Source organism: Balaenoptera borealis (assembly GCF_965194805.1).
Source record: "Balaenoptera borealis genome assembly, chromosome: 6".
Classification (NCBI taxonomy): domain Eukaryota; kingdom Metazoa; phylum Chordata; class Mammalia; order Artiodactyla; family Balaenopteridae; genus Balaenoptera; species Balaenoptera borealis.
In genome coordinates, this window is record NC_138863.1 from 26,452,338 (window position 1) to 26,478,695 (window position 26,358).

The 26,358-nt window shown below is 35.4% G+C and overlaps 1 protein-coding gene and 1 pseudogene across 3 annotated transcripts in view; both read left to right on the forward strand.

Moving 5' to 3' along the window:
- The window catches only part of ACADL (acyl-CoA dehydrogenase long chain), a 39,347-nt gene extending 13,861 nt beyond the window's left edge, over positions 1–25,486 (forward strand). Inside the window, exons 5-11 of one of the 2 annotated variants that reach the window (XM_082396369.1) lie at positions 3,411–3,477; positions 7,702–7,866; positions 8,523–8,624; positions 9,603–9,716; positions 17,020–17,147; positions 19,213–19,299; positions 24,186–25,486. In XM_082396369.1, coding sequence (XP_082252495.1) covers positions 3,411–3,477; positions 7,702–7,866; positions 8,523–8,624; positions 9,603–9,716; positions 17,020–17,147; positions 19,213–19,299; positions 24,186–24,279 — 757 coding nt within the window. In that variant the 3' untranslated portion in view covers positions 24,280–25,486. The remainder of the gene's footprint in view (positions 1–3,410; positions 3,478–7,701; positions 7,867–8,522; positions 8,625–9,602; positions 9,717–17,019; positions 17,148–19,212; positions 19,300–24,185) is intronic. The other variant, XM_082396370.1, reaches the window with a different exon arrangement.
- The window catches only part of LOC309630740 (tigger transposable element-derived protein 1 pseudogene), a 213,618-nt pseudogene that overhangs the window by 28,030 nt on the left and 159,230 nt on the right, over positions 1–26,358 (forward strand). The gene's annotated exons all lie outside the window — the stretch shown is intronic.

The window sequence follows — 26,358 nt, forward strand, 5'->3', positions numbered from 1 at the left end:
CTTGGGCATTGCATTCCATTTGGAACTGTACAGAAGATGTAGCGACAGAGACAGAAGGACTGAGTTTGAAGGAAATCTAGACAACTGCTATTTCATGAGCTCGAGGGGAAGTGAGTTTGAAAAGGCAGTAGGAGAGGAGTGAGAAGTTAGTAATGTCAAGGCCACAGAGATGTTGAGAATTGAGAAAGAGTCATGGCAGCCAGTGGTGATCTTTTGATTGTGATTTCAGGAGAGAGGAGAGGCAGAAATTACTTTCGAAGGGAGTGAGATGGGTATTGAGAAAACAGAGGCAGAAAAGACAGACTAATTTTTTTCAGAGTTGTGTGTTATATGGCAAAAGAAAGTATAGAGAGGGGACAGTCATTTGACAAGCCAGCATGGTCAGGGAAATGGCAGTGACTAACAGGCCAATGGGAAACAGGAAATGCAGAGGAAGAACTTAAAGATGTGGCAGAAGCAGTAATTGAAAATTCAAGACTTGTTTCTGCAAGATCAGGCCCTGATATTTTAAATTTTTTTGTCAGTGCTGTTTATTTATTTATTTATATGGCTGTGGTGCGGCATGCAGGATCTTAGTTCCCCGACCAGGAATCGAACCTGCACCCCCTGCAGTGGAAGTGCAGAGTCTTAACCACTGGACCGCCAGGGAAGTCCCAGTGCTGCTTCTTTTTAAATGTCCTAATATGCCATAGTGTTACTTGGCAATTTGCTTTAATTGTACTTATCTTTCCCAGATATAAATCTATAATTAAAGGCCAGTATAGAAATTTAATTTTGCCAAGATAAGAAGGTTTTGTTGGGAATTCCCAGTGGTTAGGACTTGGAGCTCTCACTGCCAGTGGCCTGGGTTCAATCCCTGGTCAGGGAACTAAGATCCCACAAGCTGCATGGTGAGGCCAAAAAAAAAGTTGTGTTTACTTATTTTGCCTAAAAATGTGACCTTAAAGAAGTAGGAATTTAATCTTCTTCCTTTGCTTTTAAGATCACTCTCTAAGATAACTGGCCTAATGCCCAATATCCTGATTGCATCTTATTAGCTCACGATCAGTATGTTTTAGTTCCAACCCACTGTATGTCAGCTCTCATCTAGAGGCAAAAGTATCAATGAGAGATCTTGATTTATCCCCAACTTAAACACATACCCACAAAGGCTTGCTTGATTTGTGTTTTTCTGAAAATTCTCTGTGCTTCTGTAACAAATTACACAAACTGGGTGGCTTAAAACAACAGAACTTTATTCTCTCACAGTTCTGAAGGCCGGAAGTCCAAACTTGGTATCAGTGGTCCCAAATCAAGGTATCAGCAGCCCCAAATCAAGGTATCAGCAAGGCCACAGTCCCTCCAGAGGTTCTAGGGGAGAATCCATTCCTTGATTCTTCCATCTCCTGGGGGCTGCCGACATTCCTTGCTTTGTGGCCTCATGACTCCAATCTCTGCCTCTGTGGCCATGTTGTAATGTCCGTCTTTAGTCTGTGTAATCTCCCTCTGCCTCTCTCTCACAAGAAGACTTGTGATTGCATTTAGGACCCGTCTAGATAATCCAAAATAATCTTCCCATCTCAAAGTCCTAAATTAATCACATCTGCAAGACCCTTTTTCCATATAAGGTAACACTTAACAGGTTCCAGAGGTTAGGACCTGCTATCTCTAAGGGTCATTATTTAGCATGATACAGAGAGCGATAAAGTGCTATGGGATATATAATACAAAGTCCATGTACAAAAAGGAGAATCAGAAAATTTTCACAAAATAAGTGATGTACACTATTTAATATATGATGCTGTTCATTGTAGGATATCTTTGAAAATTGGAAGTGGAAACTGCCTAAGTCTTCAACAATAGCAGATTGCTTTAAAAAATTCATGATGAATCCAATGCATTTGGTTTCAGATCCCTTCCCTGACCTTTGGTCATGACTGAGTTTGTCAATTTCTCCCTTAATTTCTAGTTTTAGAAATCATACTTTATTACTTTACAGTGTATAAGAGAAGGATATCAGATATCTACCCCCTTGAGTTCTAAGTGGTTGTATCACCATGGCATGAGGTCTAGAAAGGCATGAGGCAGTAGTCACAGATGGGGCAGTTCATGGGACCTATGGAAGCCCTGGAACGTGTTTAATTTGGTTAATCTATTTAATTTAAAAACAAACCTTGAATCAACTTTAAAAGCCAGAAAAATGTACATAAACATCCATATTCATGGCTTTTCTTGAAAATTTGGAACATCTGACAATACTATGTTTTTCTTATTTCTGATTCCTTATTCCTATTGGCTGGGACATAGCCCTTTAGATGGGATATGAGTTCTCCAGTCTTTTAGATGCACCACCACTTCCAATTGTCTCCCTGAAATCATCTATTCTTGAATCCTACCTGCTGGATTTCCTACTGTAAAGAAATCTCTCTTAAATCTCTCTTAAAAGATAAATGAAGAAGGCTGTCAACGTTTCCAAAAAGTGAGACGGAATACTTGTTTGTGGAAATAAAGAATATTCTTGTGTGTTTAAAAATATATATCATAACAATAATTCATATGATGAAATTCTATGCCACTAATAAAAGTTTTCTTATAGAAAAACATTAGATATTATTCAAAGATCAGGATCATATGTATGGTTCCAATTTTATAGAAATACATATATGTGTGTATCTGTTTCCATAGAAAAATACTGGAAGGTTGTATTTTTAAAATGTTTATCACAGTAGGTAAAATTGCTTTCTAAAATTTTTTCATTTTTCTCCTTTGTCTTGAATATTGCCTGTACTTTTCATATTTAAATTATGAATATTTGTTTAGTTTATATTTAGAAAAATAACCTATTCTACTTGTAGAGCAGGCTTGTTAGAGGACGTGGCATTTGAGACATAGGCGTTTTTTTTTTTTTTTTGGCCGTGCTGCCTGGCTTGTGGGATCTTAGTTCCCTGACTAGGGATTGAACCTGGGCCCTCAGCAGTGAAAGCATGAAGTCCTAACCACTGGACCACCAGGGAATTTCCGACATAGTCTTTTAAATAGCTAAGCTTTTGGACAGTAGATATAGGGGAAGGAACCAAAGTGAACAGAGGCAGGAAAGGTACATGGGCAAATAATCTGAGGTATATAGTAGGCATTGAAATGTCTTCTGAGTCCAGTTTGAGGGTCTTGGATGCTAGTTGGGCCTTGTTTTCTCTATAAAATCTGGTTAGTCTATGTAATCTCAATCAAATATTCATTTGTATAAATAGTTTAGCATATATCAGACATGACTTTTCAGTGCATTTGTGTGAACATTCCTAATATTAGTTAAATGTCAATTTTTATATTTGTGTAACCAGTTTGAATTATCACAATAGATACATACTTACATAACAACATTTGCACAGTTCATTTATTACCAATTAATGAATTTTTTATCCTTTGAATTATAGTGATTTGCAAGGAGTGAGAACAAATGCCAAAAAGGATGGAAGTGACTGGATTCTCAATGGAAGCAAGGTGTGTAAAGATGGGCTTCCATAGCCCTCCTCCCCAGAGTCATGCTGTGGGTAACAAAGCCTCAAAGACTACTCATCATTGAGTCTCTCAGATCTAGGGACTCACACAGTAATGGAGTTTACTTGAGTTGGCACAGGAATTGAACTGCTTTGTTTTGGAGACAGTAAGAATTGTACAACATTTATATTACGTGAAATCTATTCCTCTTCTATGTTCCTTTTGCATGCCCCCTCACTAATATGAAAAACATTGTTTTGGCTTCCAAACAGCCCTTATCAAACCAGAAAAGGAAAAGGTGAGGTTCACATTGTCCAAATAGGGGACAAACAATAGTTAAGAGTTAATGAATTTGATGTTGATAAGAAGTGGAGGAAAAGACTTATAAATAAATATCAAGAAGAGTTTCAAAAGATTTTAGGAGAGAAAGATATTTCTGTTGGAATTTGAGAGCCCTTCAACCTTTCTGAGCCTCACATCAACCCACTGATAAGATTGGAGAGCGCCTCTGATTAAGGTTACAGACAGGCTCAGAAGTAAATATAACCTTCAGAATCTAATATCACTGATGGCAGAGGTTTTTGTTTACCTAAAACTGTGTCTAGTATACACTCAGTAACTATTTGTTGTTGACTGAATATTAAGTGAAGAAAAGATATTCATTGTCTACACTAAGGAAATCTTGCTAAAAATGTTTCAAAGCCTGGTGAAAAACTAATTTTTGTTTTTTTTCCTTCAACGTTTAAAAAAAAATTTCTTATTAGTTTTAGACTAATACCTTTGCATTTGCAAAATCACAAGCTTGAATGTTGTGACACTTAAATTGCTATGAAATTTTCTAAACAGTCACTTTCCGTACTTACATTGTTAAGGACTAATAACAGTTTGTGGACTGACAAACTGTTCATCAGTCTGATGAATACGTTTTGAGTAGCCCAGTTCTAAAAACCATTCCATTATCTAGTTTCATAGTTATTATACAGAAAAACAATGTCTGTGGTGTCAAATAAATTTGGAAATCATGCTCTACTTCTCACTTTCTGAGAGGCTGATATGCATCATGAACTTCTAAAAGTTGTATATAGTATGTCTTTTGCCCTAGGAAATTCTCTTTTTATAGACTATCTTGAGTTACTGCTGTTTTTCAAATATACTTTATGAAATATTCATCTACATTATTCATACTAAGGATTATAATAAAGCATTAACTGTAATATATAGTCAATTAACTCTTTGCACACCGAAGGCTTGTTTTGACAGAAGAATAGGGTATTTGGTCAAAAGTGAAATGGGAACCACGCTCTTCTATGACTCCAGCTTTCTAAGCAGGCCCAGTCTGCTCAATTAGACTGTTCTGTGGGAACCACCCAGGAAAGTACCTCTGATTTTCAAAAATTCTATTAGGAAAAACAAAAACTTTAGAGGAAGCAAAAGTAAAAGAATGAGTAAGTAAATATACTACATCAATAAGATGATCTAATATGCACCCACTAAAGCATCAACACAAAATTTTTAGTGGTATAGGAAAATAATTATATTAAGTAAAAAGATTATACTAACATTTAAGTAAAGTATGCATATAAAATGTAAATATAGAATAATTTCAACTATATTAAAAGAAAAAAAGACCAGAAAGGAAGTTCACAATGGTATTTATATGATGGACTCATGGAAGATTTTTTTTTCCCTTTTTCCTTATAACACTTTTTCTTTATGTACTATCTGCACATCTACAAAGAGCGTATGGCATAGGCATTCAATACCAAAATATAAAATAAAAATAAAAAAAATAATGACCTCACTAGGGTTAATCTCAGCCCTATTAAAAGTTTTGACTGTCATAATTAGGAAAGAAATCAAGAAAGCCCTTTCTTACAAAGAGAATTCTCTTATAATTTTATTAGGAAAGAGTATCAGTCATGGTAGAAATACTCACATTAGATATTAGTAACATAAAGGTACTAATTCCTGGGTGCTCTGTGATTAAAAACAAACAAAAAAGCACTATTTCAGCAATTCAACTGTGGCAACTACACAAATGGTCATTATTATCTTAGACAGTTAGGAAATTGGGAGACCTGAATGGTTTTTGAGGAAGGGAGTGGTATAATGGAGAAACACTATAGGAAAAAATATCTTTACCATGATTTTTTTTTTTTTTTTGGCCTGCTGTGTGGCATGCGGGATCTTAGTTCCCTGATCAGGGATCAAACCTGTGCCCCTGAAGTGGAAATGCAGAGTCCTAACCACTGGACTGCCAGGGAATTCCCTAGAATTATTTTTGAGGAATATATTTTTCTCATTTATTCAACAAACATCCTTGAAGGCCTCCTATATGCCAAATACTATACTAAGCACTGAGGATAGATATATGAATAGGAAATAGTCCCTGCCCTCAAGGAGCTCCTAATACAGAGAGATGTTGAGGGTCTTTTATTATTGCGTCACTTACAACCATACCATCATCACTGCCTTCATTTTCTGTCATGTAGATAACACTAGCATCATTGGGCCACTTCCCATTATTTGTAAGAATCAGTGCTCTGGATTTTAGAGCATAAATCTTATTATAAAGGACATGGATGGTAGGTGATGAGAGTAACCAACACCATTTTATACCTGTGCTATTTCAAAGGGACAGAGACAAAATTAGATCATTTGAATATAGCTTGGAAAATGCTAAGATGATGGTAAATTCAGGGTGCTATGGGAGCACTTAACCCAGCTTGGGGAATTTGGAAAGACTTTTTGTTTTTGTTTTTTTCAGCCACGCTGCGTGGCTTGCAGGATCTTAGTTCCCTGACCAGGGATTAACCTGCGCCCTCGGCAGTGAAAGCGTGGAGTCCTAACCACTGGACCGCCAGGGAATTCCCTGGAAATACTTTTTGGAAGAGGTGATGTCTGAACTTTGTCCAGGATGAATAGGATTCATTGTAGCAGAGTTGGGAAAGAGCCCCCCAAGTAGAGGAAACAAGATTTCCAAAGACCCATAGATGAGGAAGACCTTAGAATATGGGGGACAGCAAGTAATGCAGTAGAGCTAACCTACAGAAAAGAAGTGAGGGGAAAATTGGATAAGAGATAAGGCAGGAGTGTAAGCTAGTGCCAATTTGTGATGAGTTTTATATGCCCTGCTAAGATTTAGAATTTATCCTGAAGCTATGAGGAAGTATTCAGAAATTTTCAGATGTGAAAGTGGTATGATTAGATTGCATTTTTGAAAGATCCCTCTGACATCTTGATGGATAATAGAGTTGCAGAGAGATCAGTTGTAGGAACTTAACCAGGAAATGATGAGGCCCAAAATAAGGTAATGGCAATAGAAGTGAAAGGAAGTGAATGGATTTAAAAAGTGTTGAAATAGGTTAGAGAGAACTAGATGTCAAATTGAATATGAAGCAGGATAATAATGTGATTTACTGACACAGGGAAAATAGATTGATACTCAACATTAAATAGGAGTTAGGGGTGAGAAGGTATATATTCCTTGAGTCATCAGGTGGAACTATCCAGAAGCAGGTGTGTATACAGGTCTGGAACCTAGCAAGAAATTTGGCTTAGATAAAGATTTGGAGTCATCAGCATATGGATAGCAACTAAAGCCATGGAAAGTGGCTGAGAGGACCCAGGAAAGATACAGAGTGAAAAGATAATTATTCATATTTGCTCTGTGTATATTTGTTTTCTGGATAAATATTTTCTGATAAACTAATATCTCTTTGTTATTTTATCCCTTCTTAATCAGCACCTTCCTTATTTAGGCCATTTGGAAAGAGGTAGGCCATCCATCATGAAATCGAAAATACGCCTTTTCGAAAACTGATAAACCTGAAAATACAAATACTTTAATAGTATCGTGCCATTCAAAGGAGATTCTGTTTTCTCACCTGAAACTTCTTTCTAAAATATGGTTTATCATTTTTATAGACAATTTTGTTTTAATTGGAAAAGAACATAATAATGTTAATTATTATTATTATTTACAATACTAATAGTGGGAAGAAAATGAATAGAGTTCATTCTTTGAAGCATTGGATAATTTCCCCCTACTCTTTAATAACCTCATGTATGAATAATCAACACTGCAGATATTCAGAGAGAGTACAGAGAGAGGTATGAAGCATGTTTTGTCCGGTTTAGTCTTCTTGAGTGTACTTTCCCCTGATCGTGACTTACACATGGACCTGAGTTATTGTGGAGCGTCACAGTATACTTGGGGTTTTTCAGGTATTCATCACTAATGGGTGGCTAAGTGACGTTGTGATCGTAGTGGCAGTCACAAATCGTGACGCTCGCTCTCCTGCCCACGGCATTAGCCTTTTTCTGGTGGAAAATGGAATGAAAGGATTTGTCAAGGGACGAAAGCTACATAAAATGGGACTAAAAGCCCAGGTAAGTCATAATGTAAATTTGTTTTCATAATATAAATCATTTATAAATGTAATTCATATTTATTATTTATAAATAATTGAGTTTACTCAATTATGCTTTATATATAGAACTACATATAGCACAAGCATACCTTCCTTCCTATGCTGGATTCTTAAAATATGCTTTTCAGAAATGATTATGGAAATTTATTCCACTGATTATGCAACTGTGGTCAGCAATGGAAGTGAATCAGGGTATTTTGAAAATCTGCTTTAGAAAATTAACTGCATGATAATACCCTCTATTTTTGAAATTGAAGAAAATTATGAAATAAGAACAGAAAATATTTTTTCTACTATTTGGTAATTTTTCATTACCAAAAAGAAAAACATGTTTTACTTGATATGCATTAGAAATCCTTAGTCCTCAATACCTGCAGAACTGGACAGTATTAGAGCTAGAATGACAGTGTATCGCAATGGGAAAGCCGCTTTTGGAATCAGGTAGACCTGGGTTTGAATCCCTGGTTTACCACTTACCAGTGTGATCATTAACCACTCCAACTTGGCTTCCAGCTTGTTTTGTTTTTGTTTTTTCAATGGAAATAATAATCACCTCATCAGGTTACTGGGGGATTTCAGTGAGATAATTCTGTACTCAATTGTATGATCTCTTAGGATACTGCAGAATTATTCTTTGAAGATGTACGTTTGCCAGCAAGTGCCCTACTTGGAGAAGAGAATAAAGGCTTCTATTACCTCATGCAAGAGCTTCCACAGGTCAGAAGTATTAAAGAGTCCGTCTTTTGATTAGATAATGGACTGGAATAGAATAATATAGAACTATATAAATCCATGCCTACAAAACTTGTGATATAACCAGTCATTTGAGTATAACTTGAAGTTGTAAAAAAATATATATGACTTTTGTAAGCTGGACATGTGAATAACTCAACTCAGGGATATCTAATCAAAGCTTATAAGTGAGTCAGGAAAATAAGATTTTCAGTTCTATGATTCCTTCTTGGAATGATTTTAGTGTCTTAACTACAAATCAAGAATTTTTAGCCCTTTGTAATGAAATATCAGCCAAAATATTTTCCAGGTTTTTGTTTTTTTTTTTTAATAATACCTGGGAATCAAAGAAAGCTGTTAAGTTCAGACTAAAAAGTTTTAGCCACATAGTGTCAGCCCTCACTTCTGTGTTTTTTGGACTGTGGTTGCTGAGTGATTATCGAGCCTCACATGTCAGCATAAGAGGATGCATCTGTCTGGTGACAGCCACAGCATGCACGAAACATGACATGGGACAAGGACGAGGAACACTGGCACAGAACAGAATACGAAAATCACCAACAAGATGGAATTAAACTGACTATGGATACTTTGCACTAATTCAACCTATGCCCTTTACAATGTTGATTTCCTCAGGTATATTAGATGTGTGGTATGCAGAGATCAATAAATAAAAATCGACGACTTTGGAATTTCTTTTCCCATAGATGAGTAAAGAGAAGAGGAAAATAAATTACTTATATACCTATATAAAGACAGTCATTCATAAAAATAAAAGATTTTTTTTAGAGACTTATGTGTCAAAATAGTCTTAGAAATCTCAGTGTGAGTCTTTTCTTATAAAGAGTTAAGAAATAATCTTTAGGAGTTTTATAAAGATTATGCAATTTATTTTCATTGCAATCATGTGAAAATCACTTGTGTAATTAGAATAATGTTCAAGACCTAATTTTGGGGTTATAGGAAAGGCTACTGATTGCTGAGTTGGCAGTTTCAGCCAGTGAATTCATGTTTGAAGAAACCAGGAACTACGTTAAACAAAGAAAAGCTTTTGGGAAAACAGTTGCACACATACAGGTAAGCTTGTCATTAGTATTAGATAGTATCAATTTACTCATCTGAAATGGGTCTAGGCTAAACATGAATATGGAGTGATTTTCATACAGGTGGTATCGACTGAAAAAATATGCACAACTTAAAAGCTGAGAATTATGTTTTATTTGGTGCACAAAACTAAGCATGTAAGCACGAAATACAGCCTCTCGGGTAGCTCTGAGGGACTGCTCCAAAGAGGTGAGGGAGGAGCCAGGGTATATAGGAGTCTTGCAACAGAAACCAGGTGGTTGGAACAGCAAAAGATCACTGTTAATTAAAGAAAACCAGGCTTCTCAAAGTAATGAATTTATCGCTTTTCTATGTATGGGAAGATCCAAGAGTCTGGGCTCATTGAAATTACTCCTCTGATATGCACCTTAACTATCTAGGGACAGTATCCTGCTTTCCTCCATCCTGACTCCCCTCAGGGTGCACATTTGGGGGCCGCTGCAGTGGCTGCTGGCTTGACGGCTGCAACATCCATTGTTTATCTATGTGGCAGGCAACATTTTTCATCCACGGTGACATTAGGATCCATGGAAGTGGATGAGATCACTTAGGGAGAGAGTAGAGATTAAGACAAAAGAGATCCTAGGACAGAGTCCTGAGAAAAAAATTACAAGATTTAAAGGTAGAATAGGAAACTAAGAGCCTACAAAGAAAACTGAGAGTAGACAGCTAGAAAGGAGAAAGCAAATCAGGCAAGTATTATTGTAGAAGCCAAGACAAAAGAGGATTTCAAGTGGATGGAAGCTACTTAGAGGGAAAATGAGATGAAGGTCAAAGAGTGCCCATTGGACATAGTGATATGGAGGTTATTTCATAAGAGCCATTAAGGGACTGGTGTGGTGCCAGACCCCAGTGAGTAGAGCAGTGAATGGCAATGAGGAAGTAAAGATACTGATGACTGGCAACTCTTTCCTGAGTTTGGCTGTGAAGTAGCTGAGAGAAAGGATGGTAACTAGAAGGCAAGAAGAGGAGGGTGGGGAGGGAGTGAGGGAAATATCTGGAGATCAAGTGAAATATTTGGCGATTATTAATTTTTGTTATTATTATTAGGATGAGAATGCTAGAGCATATTTTAATACCTAGACAAAGGATTTAGTAAAGAGGGAAAGATTGTAGGTATGGAGAGCATAATTAACTGCATATGATCTTTGAGACAGTGTGAAGGTGTGGATGCCAAAGTTTCAATACATGGAAAGATAGGCCTTCCCATCCTGACAGGAGAAGAGTTTCCTCCACTGAAACAGGAAGGAAAGAGGAAAGGATGAGCAAGGGTTCAGCTCTGTTGGTAGAAAATCGCAAAAGCTCTCTTCCAGAGACTTCCGTATCTTTCCTTATCAATAGGGAAGAAAGAGATGTGAGTGAATGGGGCATGGAGATAAGGAAGGTTTGAAATACCTTCTTCAGAGTGAGAGGCTGAACTAAGAGACACTTACAGTAAGCTTCCTGGCAGAATTGAGGACCCAAATCAGGTTAGTGATCATGCACTTATAGCAGAACCTTCTGCTTTTTTGTGTATTAGCTTTACTAAAAGGGTTTTGCTCCCCAGGTTCAAGCACAGAGAAGGTGGATGATTGTGTTTAAACTTCCTGGGTTTTGCCAAGAAGTTTAAGTTACTTGCAAAAGAACTCAGTATATGGTAGCCGTAATCACTAAAATATCAATCAAATTTTAGACCCTCTAGTCTCTCCTTAAAATGAAGGAACAGCTTTTAAGTAATGCAGTCATCAAAAATACTGGAGTTGGAAGTCTAATTGAAAATTTCTAAGTGGAATGTCTCGGCTGAAAGGTGTTGTGAAGGGAAAGGGAAAGATGAAATACTTTGGTAACTTTTTAGGACAGCATTATAGAAGTTAAGTTCAGGTGTGGTTTAAATCCTAGTACAGCTACTTAAGTCTCTGTGGTCTATGCAAGTTGTATTATCTGTCTCAGAAGTACTTTCTTATTGTTAAGATGTAATATGAGTAGCTACCTCATAGAGTTGTTATGAAGATTAGGTGAGATAATACACTTCTAATATTCTAATAGAATATTGCCTGGCAAAACGAGCTTTCATTAAAGTTAGCTATTACAGTTGACCCTTAAACAACACAGGTTTGAACTGCACAGGTCCATTTACATGTGGATTTTTTTCAATAAATACATTGGAAAAACTTTTGGAGATTTGTGGCAACTTAAAATGTGCAGACGAACTGTATAGCCTAGAAATATCGAAAAAATTAAGAATAAAGGTATGTCACGAATGCATAAAATATGTGTAGATACTAGTCAATTTTATCATTTACTACCATAAAATATACAGAAATTTATTGTGAAAAGTTAAATTTATCAAAGCTTATGCACACAAACACTTATAAATCATACACAGTACCACTGATTACACTAGGCTACCATAAAGCAATCATATTGCTGTTTCTTTGTTATCAATGCATGAATCTTTTTACCGATAAATAAATTACATTTCTTTTTCATGTAATCTTTTCATTTTGAGAAATGTTGATATACATGATTTGTTTCACTGAGCAAGTATGTATTGATTGCCTTCTGAAGGTTGTGTGTTCAAATGTAATTTGATAGGCATGACTCTGGAAATACATGTTATAACCTCCTAGCAACACAAAGAGAGTGATACTACTCAGTATCACTCTGACTTTGCCAACTGCATCCGAAGTGGAATTAATGTCCTTTGCTTCTCAAAATGTTTATTAAAATACTCATGCCTTCAGCCCTATTCTGGATACTATAAAAAGTGAATCAAACAGACATATTTTTCCATCCCCTTGGTAATCTACACTTCCTGCGTTTATGAACTTAATATAAAATTACAACAAAAATGACTATAATATTACCGACATTACCTGTATAGTTCAGAACATTAAATGTTATTTGACATTTAACCATGAAAAAAATAGAAAATCGGTATAATATTTTCCCATAGGAGAAAAAGTTTCTTCCAAAATATTTATTTATTTAATAATATATATGTGTATATATGTAGATGTGTATATATGTATTTTGATAGCAAAAAGAAAAGAAATATTCTTAATCCTTTTCAAAGCAAGTGCCATTTTATTGCTGCCTTCTTTCAAAGGTAGTTTACTAAAATTTCACTAGGTGGCAGTAGCATTCTGCTTCCACACGTATCTATATCATTGGTGGGAGCCGTATTGTTTTCCAAGTAAATATGTGGTTCTGAGATTTCTGAGATATTTCTTCTAATCTTCTTGTTTATATAAATAAGTATCTTTGAATAATATTTTCATATTCAATCTAGATATGTATTCAGAGAAGATGAATAACCAATAAGTGCTTATACCTCCTGTTACAGAGCTGGATATACAATGGTTCCAGTATTAAATTGAAATAGGAGACCTTTAAATGTTATATTATATTTGGCCAAATCTCATTTTTATGACCCTGTAACGATTCAGTTTCCTTTCTCTTTGATATTCTTGAATTTTGAGCCTTTCTGACCACTTGGATGCGTTTCACAAAATTTATTTTCTTTTTTTAAAATTTTTTTTTAGTAGATCTTGAGTTTTTAACTTAATTGTGATGCTATTTATTTATTTATTTATTTGTGGCTGCATTGGGTCTTCATTGCTGTGCGTGGGCGTTCTCTAGTTGTAGCGAGCGGGGGCTACTCTTTGTTGCGGTGCGGGGGCTTCTGATTGTTGGTGGCTTCTCTTATTGCGGAGCACGGACTCTAGGCACGCGGGCTTCAGTAGTTTTGGCACACGGGCTCCAGTAGTTGTGGCTAGTGGGCTCTAGAGTGCAAGCTCAGTAGTTGTGGTGCGTGGGCTCTAGAGCGCAGGCTCAGTAATTGTGGCCCATGGGCTTAGTTGCTCCGTGGCATGTGGGGTCTTCCCGGACTGGGGATCAAACCTGTGTCCCTTGTATTGGGAGGCAGATTCTTAACCACTGCGCCACCAGGGAAGTCCCTAAAATTTACTTTCTTTTTAGAATGGAGACCTACCATACTTAAGTTGCAATAGTTACAGGATTTTCATTTTGTCTCATCCATACTCTCCATAGCTGCTGTCAAGTCTCATGATTTTCTATGGAATGGACAATACAATAGTAAAATTCAGATATTAAATAATGATAATGTCTGTCATTGATTGATGTTCCCTATATGCCAGGCACTGTGCCAAATGGATTGTCTTTTTCTTCTTCACAACTCCATATAATAAATATTATATTTATCCTTATTTTACAGATAAGGATATTGAGGCATGAAGAGGTTAAATAACATGCCCAAGATTAAAAAAGTACTTGAACTCTGGAACCTACACTCTTAACCCATTCACTAGTTTTACTACCCAGAAATCTAAGGTAGATAGACTTTTTCTTTTCTCACCTCTTTCACCCATGGACAATGAAGTGAAAATTCAGTGTTCTTTTCTAACACAAGCTTTAGTTATTTCTTGTGTGGTATGTGCTCTTGATTCTAAGGGGACAAAGTATTAGGAAAAAAATAGGAGAGGTAACAAATAACACTTCTTCTTTACATTTCTCCAAAAAGGGAATATTTAGTTCTTAGACCTTGAGTGTGGGGTTAATTAACTATAAAATCAGGTAGCAAACCTAAGTTGTTGTAGTTTATACTTGAGTCGTAATATATTAGAGTACATCTAATGGTGATGTTTAAATGGAATACTGGGCTCAATAACTTCTCCAAGGGGTCTTCCAATTCCATAATTCTATGATTCTAAGAACTGTGTTATTCAGAACTCTGAAAGAGATGCCATCTGATCCACTTTGCAACTTTAGGGAATTTTTTTTTAATAAAATGCTAGCTGCAGTATTATCTATGAGTGACTATTAATGAATGTTAAAAAATATTGCTGTGAGCATGCTGATAATTCACCACAAGCACCTGCTAATAATGTGTGGTACAATTATTACCTACCATTCATTAGAGAACAATTTCTGAAAGCATGATGCAGTGTTTGCAATGAAGAGCAAAGACTAAATCTGTTTGGCTAACACCCAACTCAATGCCAAGAGTATGTAAATATTTAATCTCTTATCCCCCCAAGAGTAACTTATGCACTCTTGGTGGCATTAATTCTGTCAAACCTGTGGACCTGAATGCACTGAAGCAAGAATTTTCTAAATGAGCCCATTCTGGTCTGAAATTTAACTTCAGCTTCTAGAAGCTCCTAGCATTTCCATAGAAACAGCTCTCTTATGAGATAATTGGGCTTAGAGATCTTGATTCTCTCATATTGTAAATAGTGAGTAAGTTCTCAAATGTCATCGCAGGGTGGGGAGGCGGTGTGCAATAGTATCTTGAGACTTTGTCAGATTCCCCCTTACGTTCCAAATGAAGTGTCATGGGTAGTGTCATTGACCTACACCAAGAGTAAGCTAAGAGATCAGTTTCAGGGATTTTCATGGAATATATAGTCATCTGTGTTCAATATATAGAAGGGTATTCCCCCGCTTTTTCATTTCCTGTTGCATCTTTAGATTCTTCTGTGAGTACACTTGGATGTGTGGGGTGGGAGTGGGAAACTTTGTGCTGATTAAAGGTTAGAGATTTGGCCTCATTAAATAGAAATGGATAGAAAGGGAGGTAGAAAAAGTAAGAGAAAGTATGAAAGAGGAAGAAAGTTTTGGTAAACCTGGCATGTTCTAAATTAGAGGCCAGGATACAAGAAGTGGAAAAGTGTGGTGCCAGCCTCCCCACTGCTTGGCTTTAGAATCATTAGATGCCAGTCACATTGTCTATTTCTAGAACAGGATGGAGTAAGCCCAAGGGAAAGGCAGTCAGTTTGGGTTTTCCATCAGCATAATAGTTATGTTGATACACATATAAGGAATCTGTCCCTCAGAGCTCCTTCTCCAGCTGACAACACCCTGGTCTTGCCTGGTCCTGGATCTTATTATACTCCTTTTCTACTCTTTACCAGAAATGGTAAGTACCCAAACTGTCTCCACTACAATGATGCTTTTAAGGGTTTGGTTTTGTGGTTTGAGATTGCTGTAACAAGTAGCAAAGGCAGGTCAACATCCTCTGAATATCTGGTCCAGGAAGCCTTCTTTTGAGAATGCAATCATGACTTTGGACTTGCCATTGCGTACGTTGGGTGCATTCATAATTTCTAGTTTGAGTTTCACTGTGCCACCAAGTTAGTGCCATTGTCACTAACTTCCATGCCTTTTATTAGCCACAGTGAAGGTCTCACTCATAAATTCCAAGCAGAATGTTCAAAACTCTGTTTGTATCTGAATTTCCACAAGGAAGATAGAGGCAGCTGACCATAGCTGAGCCTTGAACTTGAGATCAGCTAGAACGGGGTGTATTTTTGGAGGTTACCCAAAGTGGAAAGCCAGTAGTATTTCAAATCCAAGTCAGTTTCCTGAAGGTGGTTCAAGAGTTGGTGCCAAAGAGACCAGATGTAAACTCAGAGTTCAAGGTGTGAGAGCCAAGAGTCAGGGAATGCAAGAAAATTTGATTGAAGTTAGAGCAATCTAGAACAATTGAGGATGGTCTAGATAGAATGATTTCCAAGAATACTATTGGTTGTCTGTGGCCAGCAGGGGGAGGTATCTATTAGGTATGTTATCGTTGACAATTCCAGACCATTCAGTTCAAGTTAGAGACTGTGCAAGCTATTGAGAGAGATAAGAGGGAGGGTGGGGAAAGGTGGAAGAGGTTGGGGGGTACTGGACTTTGATGTCTTGAGTGTTCTGATTCTGTTATTCTCCCATTGCATTCTACAGCTCTAGATTAAATACTTTGCAATATAAAATAATAATGTCTAATAAATATTTTTGATGTTGTCCCTCCAGCTTGTTACTTTATTACTTTACTCCAAGACAAAAAAGCAGAAAATGTGTATACTTAATTTCATTAATAGAGAAAAATTCTTCATGGATTTAGATTCTGGACAAAAATAAGAGTTTTCAACAGCTGTACCTAAAGGACTGTACCTCAAGATGGTGTTCACCCATTAAAGTCATGCTGTTTTTCGAAAAGTTCCCTAGATGGTCTAAATTTTTTAACCTAAAACATGAAATGTTATTTATCTATTTATCTACTTTTGCATCTTATCTTTTAGTACAAGTTTTCTTAGCAATGAAATATAGTGGGTTTTTAATTTGAGCTGTTTAGTTAACATATGCCTCTTTTTTGGAGAAAAAAGAACAGTAATTCCACTTTTGTTTTGCTCTAAAGATATTTTACTGTATAATTTTTGATATGCTAAGTGACTCAAAATATGCTCTTCTCCTATGCTCATCTTTTCCTTTCATTTCCTTTAAACTCAAGACGGTGCAGCATAAGCTAGCAGAATTAAAAACACACATTTGTGTAACCAGAGCTTTTGTGGACAGCTGTCTCCAGCTGCATGAAACGAAACGTCTGGACTCTGCCACTGCTTCCATGGCGAAATATTGGTATGCATGCTATGGTAATTAAAATGTGGTGTTTGCACAGATTGTTATGGAATTCTTCCAACTTGAAACTCAGCCTTGAGGGTCTTAAAGGAAGAAGGCTAAGTAAATGAACACTAGCAATAAGAACCACCTTTTTAAAAAATGCTGAAGGGCCCCATTAAACATATTTATAATGTGCTAAAACTTACTCAAGTTGGTTTTTAACTTTTAGCTTGCCATTGAAAGTAAAATATTAAGAGACTAAAATAAGATGACTGATTAGTTCATTCAAGTAGTAGTTTAATCTCAGATTATCTGAAGAGTGGCAGTATAGTGAGATCACAAAATTACAGAAATACTTAGAGTCCTGAGATAGAGTCCCAATTCTTTCATTAAATAACTGCAATTAAATTAAATTATTTCTGGGCCAACATTTTGATATCTGTGAAATGAGTAGATTGGGCAAGATTTTTCTATTTAAGATGTTCTCCAGATCTAAGAAAAATTTCTGAAGATTTGACTCTCCAATCAAAAGTTGTACATGCTCTATTAAGCAAAAGGAAAAAAAAATGTCCTATAGAATGACTTTCATTTGTGTTAAAGATGATTAGCAATGGTATTAAAGATGTGTTAATGAAAAAAGACCCCTGTAAGGCTTTTGTGTATTTTAAGATTTAAGAACATAGTTTAAATCAAATTCTGGAAGTGGGTTTTGTTTCCTCTTTTAAAAACAAACATTCTCACATCTCATTAGCCCAAAAATAACCTGGAAAAAATTCCTGTCATTATTCATTAACTTGTGTTCAGTTCAGTCAGAAGTAGAATGGGGAAATATGCAGAATAGTGGTTTATGTAATGATTCCAAAATAATAAAGTTGCCAGGTTGAAAAGTCATGTAGAATTACTAGAAACTTGCACTTTTGGGGGAGACGTTTTACATTTACATTTATAGCAAGTTTTTTGACTAGTGGGAAAAAGAGTAAAAATATATTAGATAAGATATTTTTGGAAAAAGATATTTGGATGGCTGTTGGCCTTACTGTTTTTTGAAAACACCAGGTTTATAGACATACTGATATTTCATATTGGAGGAGAGGGAGCAAGTAGTTTTAACCCAGCAAATATTTTACTAAAATACTCGCCAAATACAAAAATGTATAGAATTCCAAGTATCATTGCCCCCTGAATCTTGTCTGTTAATCATTATATTGTTACTGTATTTCTCAGGAACATCCTGACCTGTCCTATGGCTTGAGTTAAAAATTATTTTTTATAGGAAAATATGTCTATGCTTACCTTTTCTTTATATTTCCCACTGTTGAAAGTAAGTTGAAAAGATTTTGAACTAAGTTGTATTTTATGTTAAGATGAATAAAGTCCCTACCAGTCATCTCATGGATTTTAACAATAGTTAAAATTGTTGTGATAAGATCAGAAAAGGATATTTCTCGAGCACCTTATATTAATATACATATACTTCAGGAATAATAATTCCCAAATGATCGTCAATAAGTTTCCTATGTGATAGTAGGTACTTTAATAGAGGTCTGCCCTCTTAGGTTTCCACTTTTACTTTCAGTTTATTTCTGAAAAAAAGTTTTTTTCAGTTACTAAAATTCAGAATTGCAACCTTTAGGTAGGAAGTGACACATTTGAAGAAAAAAAACACATATTACACAAGGCAAAAGAAAATAGATGACTGTATAATTATTCAGTTAACTTAGATCACATAGAGAATCTGAATAAATTAGACCAAATTCAAGTTTTCACTATATTCTTTTCAGGCTTAAGGTAGCCAACACCTAATAAATAGTCTAAGCTTTCTACATTTTGTTTCTAAACTTAACAAAAACCCAGCCAGAAGTATAATTGATGAAGAAAGCATTTGTTATATGAAAATTCTCTTGAGATTTATTTCACATGGAATTTATATCAATCTTCTCTGGTTGGCTAATATGCCTAATTTTAATTGTTTGATAAATGTAAGCATTTAAACAATCATAAATAATTTGTTTCCTGATTGTAAAGCATCTCATGAAAATTCATTTCAAATGTTCCTTTTCTGCTTTTTATTTTGGTCATCTAGGGCATCTGAGTTACAGAACAGTGTAGCTTATGACTGCGTGCAGCTGCATGGAGGTTGGGGATACATGTGGGAGTACCCAATTGCAAAGTGAGTATGCCTGTTGTGTTACACTCTTCTGGGTGGTGTGAAGAAAAAGGAAAATTTCTTGAACTGTCCTTTGTACGTTGAGTACAAAGGGAAAGGAGGTGCAAAACCTTTGTATTTTTCAACTGACTGTGGAGTGTGTTCAAGTAGATAGAAACAGCTTCATGTTATCAGCTCACCACTAGGATTTTGTCATATTTTTAAAAAGTGAAGATGTACTTCATTATACAATATACTAAATATAAATGTAAATAAATATAAATATATAATATATTAAAGCTTTATTTGAATCATTATACAGAGGGATTAATATCCCTTTTTTATAGTTGAATAATATTTTATTATAATTGATCATGGTTAATTATTCAGGTTTTTTCTAGTTTTTTACTGTGACAATGCCTCAATAAACGCCTTCATACATTTATCTTAGATACATGTGTGTTTGATTACAACAGGACAAAGTCCCAAAAGTAGTACTGCTAGTTCAAAAGTATGCATATTTTAAATTTTAATGCATTTCCAGATCATTTCCTCCAGTCTGAAGCAACTCACACTCAAATGAACAAAGTCTAAGGATGACTTCTCCTCCTAAGCTATGAATGTTATTGTGTTTTAAACTTTAAGTGAATCTAATGGGTAAAAAATAGGTTATTATTCTTCCTTTAATTTGCATTGACTATTAGTTATTTTATTTTGTTTTATTTTATTTTATTTTACTGTAGTAAGAGCACTTAACATGAGATCTACCCTCTTCACAAAATTTTAAGTGTTCCATACAGCATTGTTAACTGTAGGCACAGTGCTGTACAGTAGGTCTCTAGAACTTATTCATCTTGCTTAACTGAAACTTTATGCCCATTGATTAGTAACTCCCCATTTCCCCCTCCCCTTAGCCCCTGGCAGCCACCATTCCTCTTTGAGTCTATGAATTTGACTATTTTAGATACCTAGTATAGGTGGCATCATGTAGTGTTTGTCTTTCTGTGACTGGCTTATTTCACTTAGAAGAATGTCCTCAAGGTTCATCCAGGTGGTGACATATTGCAGAATTTCCTTCTGTTTAAGGTTGAATAGTATTCCATTATATGTTATACTACAGTTTCTTTATCCATTCATCTGTCCATGGACATACAGGTTGTTTCCACATCTCAGCTGTTGTGAGTAATACTGCATTGAACATGTGAGTGCTAACACCACTTGGAGGTCTTGATTTCAATTCTTTCGAATAAATACCTAGAAGTGGGATTTCTGGATCATATGGTAGTTTTATTTAATTTTTTGAGGAATTTCCATACTATTTTTCATAGCAGCTGAGATGCACCACTTTGCATTCCCTCTAACAGTGTGCCAGTATTGCAGTTTCTCCATATCCTCGACAACACTTGTCTTTAGGCTTTTTTGTTAATAGCCATCCTGACAGGTGTGAGATGATATTTCATTGTGTTTTTGATTTGTATTTCCCTGGTGATTAGTGACATTGAGCATTGTTTCATATACCTTTTGGTCGTTTGTATGTCTTCTTTCAAAATATCACTTTTTTAAAACTAAAAAAAAAAAAATAGACATTACAGAAAAATTAACCTGCATATAAAAATGATCTAAGTTGTCATGTCTTAAATTTTTTGTTGTCTATTTTTCTCTAAAAATAAATCAAAAGTATTATTTTTTTCTAAGTAGAATTCGTACTTCCTTCAACTTTAAAATAAATTAAATATAGCCTTTTTATTGTATTACATATGAATATTCTTGTTATCATTTCGAAGCAGTACCAGTTTGTCAGTAGGCAGCATCCTCTTCCGTATTTCTTCCTCCATCGCCATAATTTCTTCTTTCCCTCTTCCTATAGTCTTTTGCCTCAGCAATCTCTCCATGGCATTTCTCCTCCTCATAGCAGAAGATATATTTTTCCTCTTATTTGGCAATATTTTCAGTTTATAATATTTTCTCAGGGAAGTTTTTGCTATATAGAGAGAAGTCCAATTTAGTTTTGAATCTGAGAATGAGAATGCTATGAGCTTCCAAAAACTTCTTATAATTTTAATCTAAATACAGAGTATCTAAAAGAGAAAAATTATCAAACTAGTATTCAAATTTACTTTCAAATTTATCATTTTGGCAAACATAGTTGAAAACATTTGATTTGCTTATAGTCCTTAATGAGGAAAATCAACATTTTATTCAAGTTACATTAAAAACAGAAGCTCCAGCATAGAGCTTCTGTTAGGTATAATTTACTAATTTTCTGTAGCCACTGGGCAGCTCAGAAAGCTTTAATCACAGGGTGTATATAATTTATACCTTTTTTATAAAAACTCAGCAACAAGTAGGGTTTTTCCTTCCTTCAGAATGTAGGCATGAAGTAGCTAAATGATTTCCTTTTCTTTATCAATCCTTGGACTTGGATTTTGTTATATCCTTTCAGAACTACTTCAAACAGGCCTTAATCAAAAGCAGATTTATTTTTTTTTATCTTTGTATAGTCATGAAATCAAAGTAAACACTGAATTATGCTAGCACAAATTAAATCATCTCTGGAATTTTTCCTGTGTGTTTTCATGTTTTATTCATAATATTAATCCACCTTATTGACAATATTCAAAATGCTAAGAAAGTAAAATAATAATAGGTGTTTATATTTTTCTACTTAACTGTGCTATTATAACTGCTGCAGGGTATGTAGACATGTCATGGCTCAGTGCTTGTCTAGTTTGGTTCGGTTCCTAAGAAAGGCATGTTAGGTGAAGAGGAGTCAACCATCTGCATGGTCCAAGATTAGAGCGTAGCATAAGTCTTGGTCTCTGTTTTCTCAGAGGCAATTCCATCAGGTCAATAGCAAGCAAAAATTGTAACTTGATGGCTTATTTGAAATCCCTAGTTTCAATTTGAGAGACTTACATTTCCTTTCAGGAATAATAATCCCCTTCTTGGCCAGCTTGTTGGTTTGAAGACTATATGAACTTTTAAACTAGGCTGCTCTTTCTCTCCCCAAAGACATAGGGAAGGAACTTTTCATAAGATAACGAGAGAGAGTAGTAGGATAATATCAAAAAAGCTAATTAGATACATTAGGCAGTATGTGGATGAAGTGTACAGACTTTGATGAGATAGAAAAAAAATCATTCTAATTGTGTTTTTATATCCTAAGATTAAGCTATATTATTTGTGTGTGTGTGTGTGTGTGTTGCTGAGTCTTGGTTTCACAGGTCAAAGAGGTGCTTTTTGCTTTTTGGTTTTGTTTTATTTGTTTGTTTTCTGTTTGTTTAAAAATAACCAGTCTTAAGCATGTGAGTTTACTTCAGTCTTACTCATTAGGCTTGGGCCTATGACAAGTGAGGCTTAAGTTTTGCCATTTCAAGACCTGTCTGCAGTGCTAGGAAGAGCGGCCTGAGATAGAGAGCTTCATCACTGTGGGGTTAAACATTCCTTCTGCTGCCATTCTCTGTTAATTTTAGTTGATGACTGAATTTAATCAGTAACCTATAAAAGGGCTACTGATCTCTGTCAATTACCTACTCCATTGGAACTTCTTTAATGTGAAAAAAAATATGCCCAACCTGATCCAAAAATGTCTAAAAGCACTGAGATTGCTGAAGTAGGCTGAAATGCCAGGTAAGTCCTCTAAATGAAAGTGCTAGATTTTGTGGGCAACAATGGAATCTGTTCAAAAGAAAAAATATATTTGAAAACACATATGTCTCTAGATTTCAAGTTTCATAAGAAAGTAGCTATTGAGACTCTAAAATTCCTTTGTAATACAGGAAATCAAATCAATAAATATTTACTGAGCGCTCACTGTTTGTAAGGTACCATGGTGAACGTGGACAAGGAAAAATTCAGAATTGGTCATGGTCCTAGAGAGCTTGCACATTTAATTTGTCTCAAATTAAATTAAAAAAAAAATTTAATGCTTGAAAAAAATGCCTTTGAATTTGTCTACTAGAAAAGTCCAAAGCTCAATAACTAATCTTACATTTCTGGGCCAATGAAAATGTTGAGATGTAATAAAAAAGATACTTGCCAAAGTGGCAGGATACCTACCTTTTCATTCCAGGCTGCCAATGATCTGTTATGTGACCATTAAATAGCAACCATTAATTAGTATATGTATTAACTTTTCAGCATCTCAGTTCCCTTACCTGCAAGACAATAATAATATTTATCCTCCCTAATTCCAGAGCTGAGAGGATAAAATGAGATGAGAAAAGGTAAAACCGACTGTATAGTGTTATGGTTGCTGTCATCACTACCAAAAGTGAATTCCTTCTTGTTTTTTTATGGCAGTATACTCAGCCACTCAGTATTTCAACCTCATACATTACTGAAGTGACTGTTAATCATTTCCAAAAAATAAGTTACTTGTTAACTTTGTGAAGTAATATTTTCTGAAGCATCAGTTTATACTGCTGATGGCAGCAGTAGTGATGGGAATCTAAAGGATGTTAGAAAATACATACTTTCTTTTCTCTTTTGTTTTTTATAAAGCCAGTAGATTTCAGCTTTTGGGGGGAAACATTAAAGGTAACAAGATATTAAGACATTCCATCCATTTCTAAATTTACAGTTGCCCTTTTTGGAATGTTATTATATGTGCTGAATTTTACAAAATTAAATCAAAAGAAACATACTTAGAAATGTTATTTTGAATTTGTAATCTCTTCAAGCAGACTAAAACAAAACTATACAAATGATCAATATCTTAATAGAATTTTATAATTATACCAATCTAGGGTGGATGCCATATGGAAAAAAAAGTAATTTACAAAGAACTTTTATTGTTTGGATTTCATTAAATGAACACTTTAAAGTAATTAATAGTTACCTGGTGAGGCAGAATTTATAATTTCTAATATCTTTTGTTTATTCATTCAATCATCTTCTTATTTATCCAGAGCTTATGTGGATGCCCGAGTTCAGCCAATCTATGGTGGTACCAATGAAATAATGAAGGAGCTAATTGCAAGAGAGATCGTCAGTGACAAGTAGACATCTGCCCACATCCTGGAATCCTATTACAACTAATCTGGTTTTAAATCTACTCAAGATAAAATACAACCTGGAAAGGGAGGGAACACTAAACATGTTTTTATATGTTCTCTCTACAGAGAAAGAAATCAAATACAAATACAAGATTAACACAGTGGGAGGAGAAATCTTTGAATCCAAAGATCCTAAAGTTTTCCAATATAAAGTTTGGTAGGATCCTAAACCTTTCCGATTAAAAGGTTTAACTTTTAATTTTTTATATAGCTAAAAGGCAAAGGTTTTCTGATTCTAGAAGCCTTAATGTTTCATTTATCCTTAAAATTCTAAAAGAGCGTAGTCACTTAGATCTTTAAAGTTGAGGCAGAAATAATTTTGTTATTATACTATAAAAATGGGATTAATAATATTTACAGCACATTGACTTTGAAAAGGAAAAATAAATATAATTTACAATGCAAAATACGTTTAGCTATCTCTTATTCCAAATTCCCCCGAACAGTGGTTTCTACCACCCTATCCTAAACCTCTGTTTTTAAGTAATGAAACACTTTCTTCAAGCCAAAGCTTATGCCGAGTCCTTGTGAAACCCTGTTGCGTGAAGAGCTCCTCTGGTTGAAGCAGGAAGCCTTCCTACGTTATGGCCTTAGATTCACTAGGACTCAGCTAAGCAAATCCCCACTAGAGAATGCCACTGGCTGCCTCAACCACTGACCCCTGGGCTCTCAACAGATTTCCATCCCAGTTTAATTTCTAGGAGAACACAGAATAATCCATCATCCTTTAGTTTCAAGATACTGGTGTATTTATAGGTATCAAAACAGTGACTTTTATTTTGGAGCAGTGTAATTTTTTTACTTAGTTTAACAGATTTATACTTTGTGTCATCTATAAGCCAGGCTGTTAAAAATATGATGAGAAATATGATTTAAAAAATTGGCAAGATCCCTGCTAATAAGTGAATAAATAAGTTGTAATAAATAAAGTAAGAAGCAAGTAAATAAACAAAATAATTTCAAATAATGATAAAGGCAGTAAAGGAAATAAAGTAAGCATTTAAAATAGGAAAGTGAGGAAACGACATTCGGTTTGAGACTATTATCAAAAAATAAGCCATTGATTTGTAAACTGCTAGCCTCATTTTAGTACTTGTTTTTCTCTGCATATATTGCTGAGACAGTGAATAAAGTAGTTTTTAAATGGAAATAAATAGATGTATTCTTGTTTAACTTAGAGAACCTAAACATTTTATTTGGTGTTGTGGGTATTAAGCATTTTTTTTTTTTTAATCTTGGGGGGGTTTTTTTGTTTTTTGTTTTTTAAAGTAATAGCTACTCTATTTATTTATTTATTTATTTATTTTTAGCTGTGTTGGGTCTTCGTTTCGTGCGAGGGCTTTCTCTAGTTGCGGCAAGCGGGGGCCACTTTTCATCGTGGTGCGGGGGCCACTCTTCATCGCGGTGTGCGGGCCTCTCACTATCGCGGCCCCTCCTGTTGCGGGGCACAGACTCCAGACGCGCAGGCTCAGCAGTTGTGGCTCACGGGCCCAGTTGCTCCGCGGCATGTGGGATCTTCCCAGACCAGGGCTCGAACCCGTGTCCCCTGCATTAGCAGGCAGATTCTCAACCACTGCGCCACCAGGGAAGCCCTAAGCATTGTTTTTTAATGCAGTCTTTACAACTGGGTAGAGCAGAGAGTAGAGAAAATACTTTGATACCATTCTATCCTAGTCTTATATACCTTCAATTTGCTCTTGAGTCGAAGTTTGTATGATTGCCAACTTGAGTTCTTGCTCGGTAAATACCATGCAAAATTGGTTAAAATAAATTCTTATTGGATATTACTGTATTTGCCACTTTCACCTCACTCCTACTACCAGGAAACAATAGAGAATTAGACCAACCACCCCAGCCCCAGCCCCAGCCCCTTTCCCAGTCTTAAAGGAAACTAGATTTTAGGAATTAAACATCTGTAGGATAAACAGTAAAGTAACATATTAGGAAATGCCTGCTATGTAGAGGTGCACAAACCTAGGTTTGAATGATGACTCTACCATTTAGCAGCCACTGGACCTTGGGCAAA